Below are 21,702 nucleotides of genomic sequence, written 5' to 3'. Positions count from 1 at the left end.
TCTTACCTGTGTAAGAGAAATATAAAAGCAAGTAATCCCATTCTTACACAGCTCCTTCAAAATGGAGTTACTTGGTAGCACAAAGGAAACAACTCAAATGGTGTTAATGGTCCCCATTCATAGCAACATTAAAGACAATTGGTCTGATTTTTCAGAGGTGCTGAGCAGCACCCGTTGAAGTCAACAAGACCTGTAGCTGCTCAGCATCTCTGGGAATCAGGCCAAAAAGGAGCAATTAGCTATTCCTTAGCACTTTAATGGTCTCAAGTCTGTTTCCATTCCCCTCATTCCCAATTATTCTGTGTATTTACAATTTAAAAAAAACATTCCGCTCTGCATCTGTTCGCCCCTGCTCGCCCCATGCCCTCTGTTCTGTGCCCCTGCACCTCTACTGTTTTTTCCCCTTTTGCTCCCTCCATCTCCCCTGCTCCCTCCCCATTCTGCCCCCTGCACGCCCTTCATCTCCCCTGCTCCCCCTTCTCTGCCCTCCATCTCCCCTACCCCTTCCCTCTTCTGCCCCTTCCTGCTCACTCCTTATTCCCCCCCCACATTCCATCACTTATTCCCTTGGTTTTGGCCCCTCCCACTTGTCCCGTACGTTTCCCTAGCTCCGCCCATGTTCGAGGCGGCGGTAGGCTGCAAGGCGAGGGGCGGGGTTGGCCCCTCCGAGTGGGCGTGGTATCGGGGGCGTGGCTCGCGGGGGGGGGGGGGGCACGGCTCAACAGCTGCGGGCTGAGGGGAGTAATTTATTACAAACAGTGGCCCGAGCGCGCTGGCGTAGCGGAGTCCGGGCTCCTTTCAGCAGCACCGCGGCGGGGTGGCTAGACCCCCTCCCCCTCAGGATGCCGGTTGGGGAGGCGGCTCGCTCCCAGGTGAGGGCGGGAGTTCAGCTGAGGGCAGCCCCAGAGGGGGCAGAGTTGCTTAGTTGCCTTGAGGAGATACGGTATTTTCCCCTCATGAGGAGAAGGGAGGTGGGGGGGCGAGCGTTATGTAGGGGAGCTACCCGCCTCGTGAGACGGAGACAGCCCCCACCGCGAGCCCCTAGGCGCGCAAGGGGGGGCGTGTTGCATCTTAAATCGGCAAGGTGGCCCATCACCGTGGTATCTTGGCGCCTTCTCTTCCATGGAGGTGGGGTAGGGGTATTGCCCCCCAGGTATGGCTGTGGGGGGACATAAGCCTCCCCCCCCCAAGACATGACGCCTGAGCAGAGGCGTAAAGAGGGTCAGGTGTGTAGAAGTAAAGCACAAGAGCCCCCAATCTTCCCTGCCCCCTCCCCTTTCTTTCTCATTCAGGCCCCAACTCGTGTGTGTGTGTGTGTCAGTTTTATCCTCTGCCAGGCAATGGAAGAGAAGGAGCAGCAGGTAAAGCAACCTCCTTTCCCCCTTCTCTCTCTCTCCCTCCCCCCCCCATACCCTCTCCAAGGTCTGATCTTCATCCCACAGCCCCCCGGGAGGGTGGAAGAGGAGAAAAAAGAAAAGGCAGATGAAGAATGAACATATATTCTCTCGTCTCTTCCCTCCCACCTATAAAGTTGTCGCTCTCTCTGACTTCCCTCTCTGCTGCCTGGGATCACCTCCTCCCCGCCCCCCATTCTCCCTCTCCCTCTGTGTAAGTAGGTGCTTCAAACTTCCATTCTATACCTAGGTATTTGTTTTAAATATTCAAAATGTCGACCTTTTTAATCGGGGGGTGGGGAGGGAGGGAAGAGAAGAGAACATTTCTTTGTGAGTCAGGGATGTTCCTGGAAGAAGGGTTTGGTTTGTAGTGTGTGTGGCTTATCGGGGGCCGGAGGAGAAGAGATTTGGTAATAAAAAGTTTATTGATCAGTCTTGTCAGTTTCTTTTTGTTTCATCTTACTGCCTGATATGTGAAGTCTAAGAGCCTCCAGATCGTTTAGTTGGTATTGTTTCTTTTCTCTTTCTTTAAACTAGGGGAAATAGGAAGTTTTAAAAATAAATAAATAAACCCCAACCGGTTTCTACAACAACAAAAGACGTTACCAAACGAGGACAATACAATTCCTTAAGTATTTGGAGATTTGATTTCACTCCTGATTCTTAATATCTGTTGGGAGGTATTGGATTTTTATAAAAAAAGATTATATACTGTTCTGTTCCTGGGCATGTGTGACTTGTTTGTTTGTTTCACATATAGAAATTCTAATACCAAAGCAAGCTCTTCTGTATGCGCTCTAATGAGCCATCCCATAAAATATGGTGTGTGACTTCTTGTAAAGGTTTGTTTGAACTGAAGTGTAATAGTTTTGGAGTGGTAGCCAACAAAATCTCTATGTTGGGTTATTGATCTACTGATGAAAGGCGTTTGGATTTGAAAAGGCTTTAGTGTGTTTGAAGTTTATTATTTTCTTTTTTTAATGTATCGGTAGTTTATTTCTAAAATGACCTTGAAGGGTTTAAAGCTACATCAGTTTCTGCTCGGTGAGTTTGAGGGGAGGCAGCGCTTAGAAGGATCTAGTGCAAAGCGAAAATAGAAATAGGAACTAAAGTAAATGCAGTGAAATGTTTTCTCATAGAAGTATGTGAAAAGGGAAGTTTCTCTAAGTCTATATGAGAGAGAACGGGGAAATAACGCAGTTTCAAATGCAATGAGCGAGGATATCATTCTTCACATTTTATTAGGCCTTGAATGCAGGACTGATATGATCTGGGAGACACTGAAATAAAATGCCTAACTACAAGTTGAATAGCAAGCATTGACTTGCTGACCAATGCTTACATTGTTGAGGGCTGGTTTTGTGTCTGCAAAGGTATCAGAGCATAGGGCTATGACAATAGCTTGCAAATGCTTTCACGCCATGTTTTATTACTCTTATGAGCTCTTTTATTAACTGTACTTTGATTCCCAAACCTAATACTCTAATTTGTGATCTATTTAAACATTTTATCTGATAATGTGAAGGGGCAGTTAAACTGCATTCTTCAGCAAAGGGGGAGGGAAGAGTGAAGTGGTGTGTTTTTTTGTTTTTTTTTTTTTGGTTCCCCCCCATACTAGTTTTGTGAACTGATGAGTCAATATTTATTATCTGTGGTAGCAGTGCTAGTTCATGATGGATCATTAATGATTTAGTTAATCTAATATTAATGGTTCTTCTAAATTATAGAGAATACTAGCTCTCTGATTTAATGTTTGAAATTCATTACATCTTTTGGGCTTTTCTTTGAATCGCTGAAATTTCAGGTGGTGTTGTAAGTTTTAATAGTTATAAGGAGGAATAGCAAATAACTTCAGAAATGTGACTATTACAGTAATTGTCTGGCTGTAAATCAAATCAAACTTCTGCACATTCTGGAGTTGCTGATTTTATAGATACAAAAATTTGTTTTGGAGTGTGTGGAAGTTGGGTTTTTTGGAATCATTAAAATGTACATAGCTATTTAAAAACAGTAGATCTCATTTTTAGTTAAGGTTGATTCAGTTATGTCTTCATCACTTTGGAGTTGGTTGAATGACTTGATGTGAGATTAAGCACAACAAAAGAAAAGGCAGGGTAACAACAGCTGCCTTCCAGTACTGGAGCACTAGTGCTCTTAGCAGGAAGGCATTTTACCTTTTTAGTATTGTGTGGGGTCAAGTAAGTTTAAATGTTCACATTTATATTCATGATATATCATATGAACAGTCTAACAACATCTCATACTTAAGTCCTGTATGTTGATACTGATTTTTGTCTTTTTAAAAACACAAAATTTTAAGATCTGGTATTAACTACTGGATCTATCTCATTAACTTTTCAGACAAAAAGTAGCAAAACGTTCACCACTAGTTTCTACTTGCTTAGTTACTGTGTGGTAAGAACTTTAAGGTGTGTCCTTAATGGCAGCTGACGATTCTTGCAGAGAAGTCTTGTTTATTTTAGGTAGATGTTTTATACAGAATTTCCAGTGAGACAAATATTACTACATTGACTGGACTCATTCTTTCTGAAAACTGACTGTAAGGCCTAGAAGAATAATTTTTACCATGCTGTAATCAGAGTTTATTTTTAAGTCAGTCATTAAGGCTCCCTGCACATTTTGAGAGCTTTTTCACTTCTTTTATTAAATATATTCTCAGGTACTACATATATAATATTTGCTTTTTTTTTTTTTTTTCAAATGAGTATAGACAGGCTTAATATAAATAAGCATTCTTGACCTACATTCTTATTTGTCAAAATGAAAAGACATTTTTGTTCTAAATAAGTGGGTATGAAATTTTTTTCTGGGTTTGTTTACATTATGGGGTCTATATTTGTTTCTTGTATACAAGGCTACTATAACAGGCTTCTTAGAATAGCTTCTAGGTTTTAGAAGTTTGGGTCAGGAATACTTGTTTTAGATTCAAAATGGATAGCTCTGGGATTTTTGCTTTGTTTTGGTAGGGAAGAAGGGTAGGGGGAGGAAGATGGGGGGGCAAGGGTGACTAGAAAGAGGAAGCTAATAAACTTCAGCACCTTTATCAGACCATCTGACAAAAGGTTACTTCATTTTGGCTTCTAGATTCCTTAAACCCCATAATTACCTTCTGAACACTTCTTACTAATCTTTAAAATATTTGACTAGAGTATCTTATTCATAATATTAATTTTAGAGTTGCATTGATAGAAGATGAATTGCTTGGTTTTTACATGATCAAAATAAAGTGCTAAGTTATCACTGTTTTGCAGAGAAAGTGGTTTAAAAGAGAACTGGATTTCACTTGAGTTTCAAAATGGTGATTACTGTAAATTTTGAGTTCCAAGAATCTGAGGCTTTGTAATTAAGAAGCTCTGGGGAATGTTAAGTAAGATTTAACCTTGTTAAATGTTTCTAGTCTTTGCTGTCCTGATTTTTTTGATGCAGTGAGTAATGTCTTAGTACAAGACTTCCATACAAGATATAGAACACTCGATACTTTAGCAATAATGGTTGGTTGGTTTGTTCTTAATGTGTGAGAAGAACAGCTTTTTTCTCCATACCCTTTAGAGGTAAAGTTCCTTTCTTTAGGGGAATCTGGAAGAGGAGTGACCTTTGAACTCACTTGCACACTGCTTTTGGGATGATGAAATAACTAAGGATATTTGTCAGTGTCTTACACTTATCTTGTTTCTTCTTTTTTTTTTTGTTTAAATGCCTAACTGTTCAGTTGGTTTTTAAATATAGTAAAAGTAGCACATTTCTGCCACAGTGGGGCTGCCATTAGCCAGGCTTACTACCCTGTTTTTATTTTTGAGACTCCTCATTAGAACATGAGGCGTCCAATAAGATACTTGTTTTTGCTTTTCATAATTACATTTGTTACTCCAAATTGTCTCAAACATGCTATTTACTTGTAATGAACTCCTGAGTATTTCTAAGGACTCTCACTTTTTGTCACTGAAGTTATCTTTAAAAAGTTCAAGAGTTCTTTTTATTTCTATTGCACTAGCTGGATTAGGGCCCCATTGTGCTTGGTACTGTACAAACACTCAGAAGGACATGGTGTGCTGCCCCAGGAGCTTTACAACCTAAGATACAATGTAGGGAAGAGGATATAATCAAACTATGTATCGGTCTAAAATGCGTGTTTTATTTATTTATATAAAAAAAAATTGCACATCAACTATACCCAACTGCTTCTCAGCCTGAACTTAGTTGTGTAAACTTCTCGTAGGTGTCACAGAAGGAAGTGACTCTTGAAGGGCTTGGAATCAACAAAACAAACTGCTTTAATTTTATTTTCGAAGTGAAACAAAATATTTAAATTTTCGTTGCTGATCAGAACACAGTCACATATCAAGTTTGGTATCTGTTAAGTGGATGGCTGCAGTCTGTCTTGGAAGATTTTCATTGTGGTCATGTGACTTGATTGAGAACAAAGTTACTAATTTATTATGCATTCATATCATCTTGTTTTTATTTCTTGTTGGTATATTTGTTGGTGAGACTATGAAGTGATGTGAAGTACCTTTTTTTTATTTGAAATTAAGCCGGTGGTAAGGTGTTTGCAGTGTATGTGTTGGGTGAGGAATCCAATAAGAATGAATACAGGTGAGAAACAGGTTAAAAAGATAATGAGTTAAAATCATTGCAGAAGATTGGATCAGTTATCAAATGGCCTTTAAGTGGGTATTTCAAGAGAAAGCATAACAGGAAATATCACAATTGGATACAATATGTAGAATATTTGGGGAAAGTCTGTTTTGATAAGTCATGCTTAGTGACTTGGGTGGATTTCTAAATATGGGGTGTAAGTGAATAAATGACTGGATAACTATTGTCCTAATAGGTACTGTATATTTTGTGCAACTAAAAGTACCAAAGTCTGATTTTGTTTATGCATGATGGCACTCTAACACTTTATTACACAGAAAAATGTTTAAGTGCAATTTCCTCACTTATCACACAATATATCACATCATATAAACTGCATATGGAAAACTGAAGACTCATCATTGTCCTTGTATCCCAACTTAACTTTATATAGTCACGTTATTTGCCTAAAACAGGTGTTGAGGAAATTCCTGATGTATGCCAAAGGTGTTTTTTTTTTTTTTTGAGAGGTGTAGTGGTTTGGGGGGAGGAAGGAGAAAAGGGGATAAGTGTTGGCAAACTATATGTACTAAAATCCACAATCTCATTTTGAGTATTGCGTTGGGTGGGGAGAATAGTGTAAGCTAGACATGAAGAATCATGGTTTTAACTGGTTTTTGCAATATTATGTGGTGGTTCCTTTTCTCTCTTCCCTTTCCCACCCTCCGTAAAATAGAATTTTAAATCTTAAATTGCTGTCTAATGTTTTTAAAGGTTGACATTTTGGGGGCCCTTCTTTAAAATCCTGCTCTTGGAAAACAGTAGACAATGCAGTTTAGTTTTGTGAGCTTGACATCACAATATAAAACTGAGAACTGATACTATTCTCTTATTGCATATACCCATCAATTTGATACTAGTAAATTGATATCTCTGAGATGAGGGGCAGTTCAGAATTGTCACATCGATATCTCTTTAGAGGAAGGACAATCCACAAGTTTCTGCTATATGATCTCCTTCCTGGGTAGAAAAAGAAGGCAACTATATCTGTGGGTCTTCTAGCTATATTTCTAGTTTCTGTTTTTCTTAGCATCATCAGTCTCTGACCTTGTGGCTGATTTGTGTAGTAGAAGTGTCTGTCTCAGAGACCATGCACTTTTTTTATGGTGTAGACAGAACACAATTTTGTATAAACCATGAAAAATGATGCCCACTTAAAGCTTCTTACTTGAGTGCATATTCTGCCTCTTCTGCTCAGATTTCTGTTGAGGGAGGGGTCTGAGTTTCAGTCAGAGGGCAGCATTGGGAGGAGATTAGCGTCTGCCAACACTGTTTCCTCAAAGGAGCCCTTATTCCACAGGCAAAAAAGTAGTTTCCCAAGACAAAGATTAACTTTGTACAGCTAAAGAGATCATAGAAATATCCAATCTAAAGGGATAGAAGTTTCCCCGTACTAGGAGCTCTGGAGAAGCTCTTGGATACATAGGAAAGCAGTTGTGTCTCAACAGCGTAATGAGGCTTTGAGCCCAACTCGGGGAACTGCAGCTTACCGACTTTATCCACTGAGTGAGATTAAGCAAGGCTAACATCTTATGGTTAAGAAGCAGAGACGTCCAATCCTGTTATATCCTTGTAAAGAATATTTCTCCATTGAATAAGGAAAACTAAATATTATACACCCTATGAAAGATCAGATTTAAATTCTCTTGCTTCACCAAGGCTGCCTTGTGTGGAGAGAACAATACAGCTATTTTGAAAGGTAAAGGTTTGGTGCATGAAATTTCTTGACTTAATGGAATTGTATCATCTCATGGCAGCAGTGAAATGTATCATAGGACTTATAAACAGAGTGATCAGTATAGTGCTTTCTGATAATTCTTAGTACACGTATTCATCTTTTTCATGATGCCTAAAGTATACTTTTGTTTCATGGACTATAAGAAATCCTTCCATCATTCTGCCCAAATCTGAGAGAAGGAACAGTTGGCAGTCAGAACAACACTTGTGAACTTTAAAAACAAATTCTTAACTTGTCCAGTTCTTGGTATTTTTGCTAAAATTATATACTGACATTCAGTATTGCTCAGTGGATACTTGGATGCAGAAAGGAAGTTTGTGCAAGCCTGTCACTTCTGATCTTCAACTAAGGAAAACTTCTGATCTTCCTGATTAAGAGTCATTTCCTCTACTGAGATGCAGAAGTTCTGTTGTCTCTCAAAACACTAAAGAGAGACTCCACACAGAGGTCTGTGTTGAGAATACCTTCAGAGATCAAATACTTGTTTCTATAGTATAGACCCCAAAATGGGTGAGGGAACTAATTCTCTGCTAGTTTTCCAGCTGGAGGACATGGCTACATATAACATGTCTTTGACTTGCATTTATGCAGTCTGGTATACCCATGAACTTTATGTAAAATTACAGTATAAAAAAGTGGAGAAGTTCACTAACTGTATTCACCAGTATTAAGAGATGTTTGAATATTCTTCTTTATCCTCCTTTTACCCTCAAGTGCATAGGGTATCCACCAGTTTCCACCATTTGTTTCTGTCTTTGCTGGTGTGTTCAGGCTTCCGAGTGTCCTGTTGATGGATTTGACTTTTCTCTATTCTACATTGTCATGTTTCATTTTTCTCTGTTCAGGTAGTGTCCATATTATCTCTTGCCTTGGAAACTGTTAGTGACACCCTTAAAGCATGTCCTAAATATGTTCATCGTTGTCTTGCCATATTTGGTGCTTTAGATTGGTTTGTTCTACTTAAAGTTTCTGATGTTGCAAGAACTTCTTTCCAAAAGACTCCAAAGATCTTGCACAAGCATTTACGTTTGAATGACTTGATCTTATCAATTTCTGTTTTTAGCTTTCCATGACTCTGCTCTATAAAGGAGAGACAGACATGATGCTGGTGTTTAAAAATTCATATCAGCTCTTATATAATGCACACTGTGGTGAAAACTTCTGTGGATTGGTTTCTGCTCCCTCATATCCATACTAGGGCTAGTCTACACTGGCAGCACTTTAACGTGGCTTATGTGGTCATGGCAGAGCATTGGGGGAGAGCTAGAAGATCTAGTTGCCTGAGGGGTGTAGCTACCAGCGCTGGTGCACTGGCTACACTGGTGCTTTACAGCACTGAAACTTGTTGTGCTCAGGGCGGTGTTTTTTCATACCCGTGAGCGAGAAACTTGCAGTGTTGTAAATTGCCAGTGTAGGCAAGCCCTTAAAAGTATTGCAGCAACCCAGTGGTGTCAGACTGGACAATCTAATCACAGTTTATTTTTTAACAGTTCTTTCATATAAAGCAAAACTTGAACCATTTTTAAGGGGGTTAGTATAGTTAATAGGCTTTTAAATTTTGTTTTTAGCGAAACTTGCACATGGAGGATGAATTGTAAAACTAATAAATACAACTTCTCCAACTGTCCATGAAGCTTAATCATATAATTTATTAGGGTTATGTCTACACTACACAGCTTTTAGCGACATGGCTGTGTCACCACAGCCATGCTGCTAAAAGTTGCATAGCATAGCTGGTGTTTGTCGGCTCTCCTGCCAACAAAAAACTTCTACTACCAATGAGTGGCATTTGCACCGAGGGGGTGTGGGCTCTGGGCTGGGGCCAAGGGGTTTGCAGTGTGGGAGGGGCTCTGGGCTGAGGTTGGGGTGCAGGAGGGGGCACAGGGTGCCTGCTCTGGGGGGGGCTCAGGGCTGGGGTTTGGGGTGCAGCATCCGACCAGGCAGTGCTTACACCCTGTGGCTCCCATTTGGCGGTGCAGTGTGGCTGCTGTTAAGGCAGGCTCCCTGCCTACCCCAGCCCCACGCAGATCATAGAAGGGGCCAATGCGCCCTGGTGGAGGGGGTGAGACATGTGGCTCTGCATGTTGCCCTTCTCTGTAAGCACTGCCCCAGCAGTTCCCAATGGCCACAGCTCCCTGTTCCTGGCCAGTGGGAACTGTGGGGGGCGGTGCTTCAGGCAGGAGCAGCCTGCAGAGGGAGACCCCTGCCCCCTCCCACACCTCGGGCTGTGGTGTCTGCTTCTGGGAGTGGTCTGTAGCCAGGGCAGGCAGGGAGCCTGCCTTAGTGGCAGCCCCTCTGCTCCACTGGAGGGTTGGTGACCATTGCCCTAGAAAGTGGATTAATTAGGAGAAACTTTCCTTCATTTAAGTGCAACAGCAGGCACTGATGCACCCTTTTAAGTATAGACCTATGGTGAGTGTCACAGCTAAATACAAGATAGGACAGATTGTTTAGCATAAATAGTTAATGCATTTCAAGTGACCATTTAAGGTGAAGTGTCCTGTTAACACCCTCATGAGAGTATTAGGCTGTTTAGGCTCTCCAAGTTATAGCTATTAAACTATTACCGTATTTACTTATTCATGAGCCCGTTCATTTATAAGCCAACCCCCCCCCCCCCGCCAATGGTTAGGTAAAAATAGAAAAAACCTTTCATACGCCGACCCTATATTTCAGGGGTTGGCAAACTTTGGCTCCCAGCAGCTCCATTGGCTGGGAACTGCGAAACGTGGCCACAGGGAGCTGAGGGCTCCATGCCTGCAGATGCTCTAGGTAAACATGACAATATATTATATATTCAATTCAGTGATTCCATAGTTTAAAATCATCATTTTTTGGTGTAGATCGGTTTATAAGCTGACTCCCGCTCTTCGGTGCATCATATTTTTTACAAAAAATATTCAGCTTATGAACGAGTATATCTGGTAATTGTAATAAGATAGAGCTTGGAGATAAAATCAGGTGATATCAGTAGTTTATCTGTGGATTCATATTAGTAGCCAGCAACATAAATGGTACTGTTTCAGTAGTGCCAAAAACATTAGTTGCTTCAGATGATTACTAACAGGATTTTTGTTCAATGCTGGCAATATAGAGAACTTTCAAAGCCCTCTAGGTCCCTAGTAACATAGCAAAACAAGTTCTGCATATCAAAGAAATGTAAGAAATAATAGCTTTGAATTCAGCTCTTGGATTTAAGGGTCTGTTAATTTTAACTGTATTTGAGGCAGTCTCCTTTATCTCCACTGGGAAAACTAGAAGTGCTGGTATGTTCTTGGTTTTTAGACAGATGTTGCGATGTTTGTGGGATAAATAAAACTTTAATGGGCCTTTGTTCCTGCTTTAACTTGTTATAATGTTGAACAATACATAACTTTACTAGTAGCATAGTATACCAAAAATGTGCTAGTAACTGCTTTAGTACTAAGCACATAATCATGCCTCCTTTTCTTCACCTAATCTCTAGTGTGTGTTAAAGTATAACTGGAAACTCAAAGGATGGTCTTATTTGACATGTGTCTTGGGGTAAGGGGGAAAGCATGTTGACTTAAAGAATTTTGAAGTAGAAAAGAGTAACAAGGGAAATAAAATTAGTCCCAGTAGGTCATCTCTAAAAGAACCTTTTTGAATACAGTATAAAATAATTTGTGTAATTTAATAAAAGGAAATCAAGCCTTTTTGCTAGTCTTTCATGAATGCTTTGAATGTCTTTTTAATTAATGCATTTTTATGCAGCAGCCTTTGTTGTTGTTTCTAGGTTAGGTAACAGCAACTGAAGTGAAAACACAATGGTCTCAGCCATTCATAGGCATAATCCTAGAATATTCATCACCATAGAATCTGGGCATTACTTATGTCACCTTTAGACAAACAAATCAGGTTTATAATGAACGCATTGTGTTGTACACTAAAGTTTGCTGAACTCAGGCTCTGGTGGACTTTTGAAGGGATCAAGTTCAAGAGGGAGCACCCTTCAGGTGAGAGTAACTTGCTGCTGCTTTTGGACTGTAAAAATGTTTTCATTGACCATTCCAAGAATCTTGCTTAGCATGTCTTGTCTTCTGGGATGGATGGATGGATGGGTGATGGAGGGGATATCAGTCTATAAGGCATTTGAGCTCTGACTGGATCTTGAGAAACTTACCAGGGTTTACAAGCTGATGGGAAGGGAAGCCAAGAAGCCCAGATTCCCTTCGCTGCTCTGCTGCGGAGGTAGGAAAATGCATATTTATCAGCTTTCAAACTTGTAACTTTTCTCCCCCAGCTATTAAAAGTAAAAGCTTCCATTTCCCGACTCAAGAGACTTCTACTGCTGTGAGGCTGATGGGTCAGTATCACTTCTCCCCCAACCCCTTGGCTGCAGTCAGGAACAGAAATAGTGAAGAGAACTTAGCTACTGTATCCTTTCCTTAGGGCAGGTCTAAACTACCACTTTTATGTCGATGTAACTTGCGTCACAAGTTATAAGCAACCTAAGCACTGAGTAACTTATACGGACAGGAGCGCTCTCTCCCCTAGGCATAGAGAGTCTTCACCAGACATCCTACAGCTGCTTCTGTGTCGATGTAGCGCATCTAGTGTAGGCTTCTAGTGTAGTCTGCATTTTGGCATTCCAGTCAAGAGCAATTCCTATGCATATCTACACTGCAGCTCATGGTTTTCCCCAGGTAGCATCAGTTTTAAACTGATGTGATTGTTGACAGTTTAACTGCTGCCCAAAAGATTCTGAAGAGCTGCAATGCAGTGAAACAACATTTTTGGTTCTTTACTCTAAGGGTATGTCTACATCTACAATTTTGCAGCGCTGGTTGTTACAGCTGTATTAGTACAGCTGTATAGGGCCAGCGCTGCAGAGTGGCCACACTTACAGCAACCAGCGCTGCAAGTGGTGTTAGATGTGGCCACACTGCAGCGCTGTTGGGCGGCTTCAAGGGGGGTTCGGGGAACGAGAGAGCAAACCGGGAAAGGAGACCAGCTTCGCCGCGGTTTGCTCTCGCGTTCCCCGAACCACCCTGCAAACCGCAGGGAAGGAGACCTGCTTGCTCGGGGGTTCGGGGAACGAGAGAGCAAACCGGGAAAGGAGACCAGCTTCCCCGTGGTTTGCTCTCGCGTTCCCCGAACCACCCTGCAAACCGCAGGGAAGGAGACCTGCTTGCACGGGGAACGCGAGAGCAAACCGCGGCGAAGCTGGTCTCCTTTCCCGGTTTGCTCTCGCGTTCCCCAAACCACCCAGCAAACCGCAGGGAAGGAGACCTGCTTGCTCGGGGGTTCGGGGAACGCGAGAGCAAACCGGGGAAGGAGACCAGCTTCGCCGCGGTTTGCTCTCGCGTTCCCCGAACCACCCAGCAAACCGTAGGGAAGGAGACCTGCTTGTTCGGGGAACGCGAGAGCAAACCGGGGAAGGAGACCAGCTTCGCCGCGGTTTGCTCTCGCGTTCCCGGAACCACCCAGCAAACCTCAGGGAAGGAGACCTGCTTGCTCGGGGTTCGGGGAACGCGAGAGCAAGCCGGGGAAGGAGACCAGCTTGATTACCAGAGGCTTCCTCAGGTATGCTGGGATACCTGCTTATTCCACGGAGGTCAAGAAAAGCGCTGGTAAGTGTCTATACTTGATTACCAGCGCTGGATCACCAGCGCTGGATCCTCTACACCCGAGACAAAACGGGAGTACGGCCAGCGCTGCAAACAGGGAGTTGCAGCGCTGGTGATGCCCTGCAGATGTGTACACCTCCTAAGTTGCAGCGCTGTAACCCCCTCACCAGCGCTGCAACTTTGTGATGTAGACAAGCCCTAAGACCTTATCTTCACTAAGAGAGAGACTTTTTTTTGTTGTTTTTTGTTTTAATCACACATTAGCTCACAAATGGTAAAATCCTACCGTGGCCAAGGCAGTTTGTAGTTTTTACCTGAGTTTGCAGGCATGGTAAACTGTTGTCTGCTGTAACCTGCTAACTTTACAACAGTTTACCATGCCCCGCGAACACAGGTGAAAACTACAAACTGCCTTGGCCACGGTAGCATTTTACCACTTGTGAGCTAACTTGTGGTAAATTCTTCTTCTTGGTGCTTCCACTGGTGGAGTCAGCCATTTGGGGTTTCTGCCTCAGAATGGTTGTGCTATTGGCACTTTTGTGATCAATGTTCTGTTGTATCAATGTAATCTTATTCTGAAAGTAAGTACTTGAAATCTGTTTACATGTTTGTTTGTCCCTCACTGACTTCCCAATTTACTTCAGTTTAGAAGTAGGAAAACATTTTTAACTGCTAGTTCTGTTAAACTCACTCTAGGACCTGAAAGTCAAACTGTATTCTTGTTCTGTTTCATCCATCATCACAAGTATTAATGTTATTGCAGACTGGGTTCTACTTTGGGTTAACCTTGTTTCCAATGGCTTTGCCCAGTTGTAGCTGCAGGATTGGCCTTGCATTTGGAGTTCATATAATTTTGTTGATTGAACAAAAATGGATTCCAACTCAGTCTTTGTCTCTGTAGTGTTCACAGGAGTAAAAAGTAGTAATTGTATAACTAAATTAAATGATAGTATTTTGAATGTGTCATGGACCATGAGTTGTGTGCCAGTTCTAGATAGAGTAAAACAATGTTTTACTTATTTTAAAAGTACGCTTATTTAATAATTTGATAAATTTAATATTCTGATTTCTTTGGGAAAGGATTTCCTTAATTTCAGTAGGAAATTGGTGCTGCTATTTATCTGAATTAATCTCTTGTCTAGTATTGATTTTATTAATACTTGATTTCCAAACATAAGATGTGCCCTACTCTTAAGATCTTTCTGACTGATGGAGGAAGTCTGAAATGTATCAGCCAGAAAACTCAGTCTTGTTGTTTTAAAGCCCACCTTTCAATTTTCTTGACATTTACTGTTTACTTCACTTTGGTAGTTTAAATCTAATTCTCAATCTACCTGGAAGAGTCAACATTTTTGGTGGAAAACTGAATGTGATATCTAACTAGATTTCATGATCTAAAAATTACAGGTGAGGGACTTTTTACCAAAAGTAGCTCTTGTCATATTGAACCACATCTCTTTTGACAGCAATAATTGCCCTAATGGTAGATAAATATTTCGGACACTGAAATAGTAAAGTAGAGTATGCTGTATTTCCTCAGAATGATGTGTTGAGGGTTAGTAATGACCAGATTTTCAGAAGTGCTCACATGGAAGTACCCATTAAGAAAAATGGAAGCTACTAGGTGCTAAGAACTTCTAAAAATCTGGCCTAAATGTGTAAATTACTTTGAAAAATCACATCTTAAATCTTCAAAGGAGCCAGGTGCTATAACAGTGAGTCTGAGCCTATAGACTGGGGCTTGCAGTATTGGAGCTTGGGCTCTGAAGAGTGAATTATTAAACGTGTTCATGAAACTAGCAAAATTCATCCACTATTTCCCAACACATCCAGAGAATTCATTGTCTCTAAATGGTTCAGTCTGCAAGTAATTTTTGGTTATCTTGTTGGATGGGAGTTAGAACAAAACTTGGCCCTGGAATTTGGTATGGAGGCCTTCAGTTTCTACAAGAAAGTATTTTTCACAATTGGCAGTTGGTGAAAGCAGGTTTTGGTCTGTTACTAGCTTCATGGTGGTATTTCTCAGTTATGTAGTATACTGCAAGTAGAATCAAAGGACAGATGGATGAAAGACCTTCTCCTTCTGAATATTTGCTAAACTGACATGTAGATGAAACTACATGGAAAAGATGCTTTCCCTGTAACTGAGTGCTTCTAGAGAATTTCATTGCCGCACAACAAATTGAGATTGTCTAGGTGAAGTAGGTTCTTAACCGTCTCTGGCACTGACAGCTTGACCTAGAACATACGTCAGTGTGCGGCAGATGCTGTTTAGAATGACTCTCTCATACACTTCAGAAGAACTTAATGGGCATGTTGGTATTAATGAATAGCAACTCTTTCTAAAATGGGCCAGTTTCTATATTTTGCCTGAACGTTCACTAAAGAGTTAGGGTTAAACAGTGTTTTTTGTTTTTTTTTTTAAATCCACACCTGGATGATAGCCCTCTTACCTAAGTGGCTTGCTGATACTGTGCCATTAGCTGCTCAGATTTTCAAAGCTGTCTATTCATCTGTCTTACAAATAAAATACCTTCATTTAAGCAGCTTCCATTATACAACAAAGATCACATCTGAGCTCTGCCACAGGACACGATAGTATTCTGTGATCTAATAACATTCCAGGAATGTTGATCTGGGTGTCACTCCAAAGCCTAAAATGTCTGAGTCCCATGTGAAGTGATGGAAGCAGCTTCTAGCATGGTTGAGAGCTTTTTCTTTTTTTGCGTGTTCAGAATATCACCAGGTTGAATCATCATTGAGTTTCATGGTCTGTTACCACCCAATTTTCAAGTTCTTGACCATTTTATCTTCTGAATTCCACTTGTGTGGCATACAGTTGCAGTAAGGCCTGTACTAGGTAACTTTAATATGCAAAGCATCCTAGACCACTGTGATAGTGGTTAACCCCACGAAAGGCCCTTATTCCACAGCTAATTTGCATGCAACAGTCCCATTGGTTGTAAGAAGGAGACTGCGTGAATGGTGAATTACTTTGCCCAGCTGCCATACCCATGCACTCAGTTGACACCTGCACAAATCCCCTAGATACAAATCAACACAACCACCTGCAAAACAAGCAGCATACAAAATTGCCCCTTGTAACAGCACACACCCCTCATTCACCACCCCCCAGAGCTACACAACACAACCAATACACACAATTACCCCAAACACACACACTCCTCACTTAACATCCACGCAAATCAACGCCTCTCCCATTGCAACATACACATTCACTCATCCTTACTCATACTTACCATAAAAATGATAAACTTGAACAGCAAACCATGGATCCATCACTAGTATATAAATACAGCTTATACAATTACTGAAGACACTGAACAAAGCAACAAGTGGAAATATAAAAAGTTACTGGTGAGTTCATATGTTTGTAATATACTTAAGTATTTTAGCTCCATGGTGAAATTTTGCATACTGCACCAGAATTTTCTAAAAAACAGCCCTATATCACTATTTGTCAGTCAACCTGACATTTATCTAGAGTCAAAATAATAAATGAAATCTTTATGGCTGAAGTTCACTCCCAGAAAAGAGAGAATTAAATTAAATTGACTGTGTCCTAGGTTCAACCTGCTTAGTTTTTACAAAAACTTTGAGACTGTATTTAGACAGGAAGAGTTGCACCGTGGCAGTGATAGATTGAAAATTGGGACCTCTGAATTCTACTTGAGTCTCTGGAGCAATCGTGGGCAAATAACTTAATCTTTCTAGCTCAATTTCACAGTCTATTAAAAGGGTATAATTAACTACAGGAGTATGTTAAGGCTCATGGTTTATGAAAGTGTTTTTTGAGGTTTTCAGATGAATGATGGCACTGTAAAGAATGTTTACAAACAGCATGTGCTAAACACTGAAGGGGTCAAGTACATTGCAGGAAAAAATTACATCCAGGGTAAATTTTAGGTTGGATTTAGATGGCGTGTTAGCTAAGCCCAACCTAAATTTGACTGCATTTCTCATTGAGATAAACTACTGGAAGTGTAAACTCAAAAAAACTGTTTTCAGAATACCGTAATGAGAACTGACATGTGGGGCATAATAATGTGCCACACACAAACTAACTGCTTTGAAGCATAGTAATTCAAGTTGTAATTTCTGAATCTCTTGCGGGAAATTCTTGATAAATAGTGGTAACTTGAGAAACTTCAAGGTTTAAGGCAAACAAATAAGTCCAGAACCTAACACATCTGAAAATCTGAAGAAAGCAGTGCTTTCAAAATAAGTAGGTGCTGTGTGTTAATTCCTTAAACAAAAACACACACACATATCAGTCCTTTGGACTCTGCCTTATCATTTTTATTTTGACTGTCCAACCAAGATGATTTATTGCAGTGAATAGATTTAATTTGTGTGTAATGTTTACAAATGTACAGTAAGTATAACTGGTTACATAAAAATTTTTAAATGCTATTTAAATGGTAAATGAGATTAAAAACATAAATTAATTATTTTAAGCAATTCTTAATTGGAAGCATTTGCGTTTACATTTAGAAGTTGGGGCTTTTGTAATTCAAAATGAAGTGTCTGTGCAGTTAATGCACTTAAACACTAATACCTAGTTCATTTTTGTATACAATCTAATTCTTTAAGATTTTTTTCACTAGAGTGACAGATTTTTAAATAGTGGCATTAATGAGGCTGTTAGTACAGGTATTTATACTGACATTTTACTGTCTGCCAGTAATGTGAAAATAATTTCAAGCTGATTTAAGATCGGAAAAGTGTTTAGAATTCTCCTCCTTCCTTTCCATAGGCCATAAGGATAAAATCCAAAGTTCTACAGTATCTCTCTCTAAAAGGGAGTTTTCACAGCACTAACGTGTAACTACCTCAGCTTGTTGCATCACTTAAAAATGCATTAATATATGCACTGAAATATGGATTTAGCAGACTTGTAATCTGAAATATGGGTCACGGTGAGTTTTTTTTTTTTTAATGTAGCTGGGTGAAATGCTTTTTATATAACAAATTAGTATAGAAATTAGCAGGAAAAAAATGAGTTGGTGTTCAAGATTATACTGCTTACTCCTGGTAGGTTAGGGAAGAGATGTAATCTAACCCTTCTTTATAACATTGGAAACATAGCATGTATTTTAAATGAGTGCTAAAGGCTTCTTCCATATAAAACTTACCTGTGTATTTTTGAGAGGTGGTGATTAATAGCTCTTTAAAAAGTCTTACTGGTTTCATTTTTTTTTTTTTTAATTTTAAAAACTAGTTGTGGTTCTGTTTCTATAGGTGCCGGAGTTCTCTGTTCTACTGAGCGGCTTCTTGACTCTGTCCTGTACAACAGAAGTATTTGAAATATTACAAAGGGAGAAATAAGTGCAACTGATGACTTCTACAGACTCTTCAATGTTAAATGAACTTAAACAGCAGAAAAAGTAGCTCAGGGAAACAAACCAATGGGTATACTTTTAATGGTGTATGAATACAGATCAAAATCAGTCTCCTTTGACATCTGTGGCAAGAACTTCCACGAGGTAGTCTTCTAGCCTAGCATATCTGCATGCATATGTGAGGAGAACCTTACAAGTGTCCTTATTGTGACCTGAGACATTGCATTAATACATGTTAAGGAACGAAACCCAGGAAATATGCCAACTCAACCTCTTTTAGTGTATATGGAGGGACCAGATGGGATAGCCAGTACTGTTGGTGCTCAGATGGAGAATAATGATGCCTCGATGCCGATAAAAGGGACCAACACAATTTCTTACAAAAACGTGCAAGAAAAGTTCTTGATGCAAGCGGAGGGGTGTATGCCTTCGGATTGCATGTTTTGTGATCAGACTTTTAAACATCCTGAAGAACTTGGTAAGCATGTCTTAACTCAACATAGACCAACGCTTTGTGAACCAGCAGTTCTGCGTGTCGAAGCAGAATATCTTAGTCCTCTTGATAAATGTCAAGTTAGAACAGACTTGCCATCACCAAAAAACAACGAAAAGGATAATGAAGAATTTAGCTGTGAGGTTTGTGGGCAAACATTTGATGAAGCTTTTGATGTTGAGACTCACATGAAAAAGCATAAGGACTCTTTCACATATTGGTGTAATGTATGTGGAAGAAGATTTAAAGAGCCTTGGTTCCTCAAAAATCACATGAGAACTCATACTGGTAAACCTGGTTCAAGAAATAAGCTTCAACAAGGTTCTGAAAGCCCAATAACAATAAATGAGGTGATACAGGAGCATGTAACTGAAAATGTAACATCACCTTACAAAATCTGCATGGTTTGTGGTTTTCTATTTCTCAATAAAGAGAACTTAATTGAGCACAGTAAAGTGCACACCAAAGAGTCAGCATCCAATGATAGCTCACAAGTCACTGATGGAACCAATAAAGGAGTGGCTCAGAGAGAAGAATTTCTGCAATTTTTGAACTTAAGACCAAATGTGACTCCAGAAAAGAGTAAATCAGAAAAACCTGTGAAATGGATAGCTGAATTGGATCCATTCAATACATATCAAGCATGGCAGCTTGCAACCAAAGGTAAAGTTGCTATTGGCCATGGACAGATTAAAGAACCAGGGCAAGAAGGAAGTACAGACAATGATGATTCATCATCTGATAAAGAAGAGCTTGGTGAAATTTGGAATACAAATAAAGGTAGCCAGGTTAGTCAGACTGAAAATACTGGGAAGTCAAAGGTAAATAAAAATAGCAGTTGTCCAGGAAATGGTACCCTGTCTCAAGACAAACTGAAACATCCCAGTGGTGAAGTGCCTTCTATGGAGGTGGATCCTAAATTGTCACAAAACAAAGGGAAACCAACACACTGCTCAGAGTGTGGCAAAGCCTTTAGAACATACCACCAGCTAGTTCTTCATTCAAGAGTACATAAGAGAGATAGGAGAACTGATGCAGAGACTTCAGCCACTTCTAGAACCTGCTGTGCAGACTTAATTGTAACCCTACATGAAAATGGAGTAGTAGACCGAACAGAGGGAGGCTCTGAAGATGGATCTGAAGATGGACTATCAGACACACTTCATTTGGGTAAGAAGTATATATGATCATTTTAGATTAAAATAGCATAGATATCTAATTTTTTTTCTTGTATGAAGCAAGGAAATGTTAAGTATCTGCCTAATTTGTCCATCATAAACAAAGACTAGAGACATGAAATGTTCGAGGGTTTGTATCACCACTTTGAGATCATCTCATTAAGGTACATAAAATATTTAATGTCCTTGTTTATGCTTTGAGTTTAGGAAATTAGGGCGGTAAATTAGTTTACCAAACTAAATAGCAAGTGCAGGCAATGGTTAGGGGGAAAAAATCACTAAAATAACTGGTAAAGACTTCTTTAAATATTTTTGTGGCAATAAACGAATTAGTTGTCATTGCAGACTTGAAACGAAATGTAATGTACAAGCTTAAGTTAGCATGTCTCTTCCTCCCCCGCCCCCAAAAGTACTATCTAGGAAGAGAACTAAAATTGTATAATCATTCTTCTTATCCCCATGTCCAAGAATGCTTAATTTTATTGGGTTCCATTCTTGAGAAACTGCTTGGCAACTGTAGTCCAAATAGTGACTTTCTTATGAAAAATAATCATAGAAATATAGGGCTAGAAGGGACCTCGAGGCCATCTATACTATCCCTGAGAAGTTTCTGTCCAGTTTTTAAAAACATGCAATGATGGGGATTCCACAACCTCCCTTTGTAACTTATTCCAGTGTTTTGTTTATCCCTATAGTTAGCATGTCTTTTTTTCCACATCAAACCTAAATCAGCTTAAGCCAATTACTTGTTCTACCTTCAGTGGACATGGAGAACAGTTCATCGCTATCCTGTTTTTAACAGCCATTAACATATTTGAAAAAAAATTATCAGGATCCTCTGTCCCCACTCATCTTATCTCAAGACTAAACGTACCCAGCTTTTTAACCGTTAATCATAGGTCAGATTTTCTAAACTTCTCATTTTTTTGTTGCTCTCATCTGGATTGTATCTGCAATTTCTTCACAACTTTCTTAAAGTGTGATGCCCAGAACTGGACACAGTATTCCAGCTGAGGCCTCACTTCTCCTGAATTGAGAGGGACAATTACCTTCTGTGTCTTACATACAACACTCCTGTTAATACACCCCAGAATATTAGCCTTTTTTGAAACTACATCACATAGTTGGCTCGGAGTCCATTTGTGATGCTCTGTAATGCCCACATTCTTCTCAGCCATACTACTGCTACTACTAGATGGTTAAACCCTATTTTATAGTTATGCATTTGATTTTTCCTTTCTAAGTGTAATACTTTGCGCTTGTATTTGCTGAATTTCATCTTGTTGATT

General features: G+C 40.1%; 1 protein-coding gene across 6 annotated transcripts in view; it reads left to right on the top strand.

Moving 5' to 3' along the window:
• The first annotated feature begins 738 nt into the window (after positions 1-738).
• ZNF217 (zinc finger protein 217) overlaps positions 739-21,702 on the top strand; it is a 37,436-nt gene continuing 16,472 nt past the window's right edge. Inside the window, exons 1-3 of one of the 6 annotated variants that reach the window (XM_050918183.1) lie at positions 739-872; positions 1,423-1,608; positions 18,642-20,405. In XM_050918183.1, the coding sequence (XP_050774140.1) occupies positions 19,001-20,405 (1,405 nt within the window). In that variant the 5' untranslated portion in view covers positions 739-872; positions 1,423-1,608; positions 18,642-19,000. Of the gene's footprint in view, positions 873-1,292; positions 1,362-1,422; positions 1,609-14,705; positions 14,787-16,370; positions 16,758-18,299; positions 18,320-18,641; positions 20,406-21,702 lie in introns of those variants that run through there. The other 5 variants (XM_050918185.1, XM_050918184.1, XM_050918186.1 and 2 more) reach the window with 5 other exon arrangements.

This window comes from Gopherus flavomarginatus, chromosome 11 (assembly GCF_025201925.1).
Source record: "Gopherus flavomarginatus isolate rGopFla2 chromosome 11, rGopFla2.mat.asm, whole genome shotgun sequence".
Taxonomy (NCBI): Eukaryota; Metazoa; Chordata; order Testudines; family Testudinidae; genus Gopherus; species Gopherus flavomarginatus.
The sequence above is the reverse complement of the archived record's forward strand: the minus strand, read 5'-3'. Positions and strand labels throughout refer to the sequence as shown.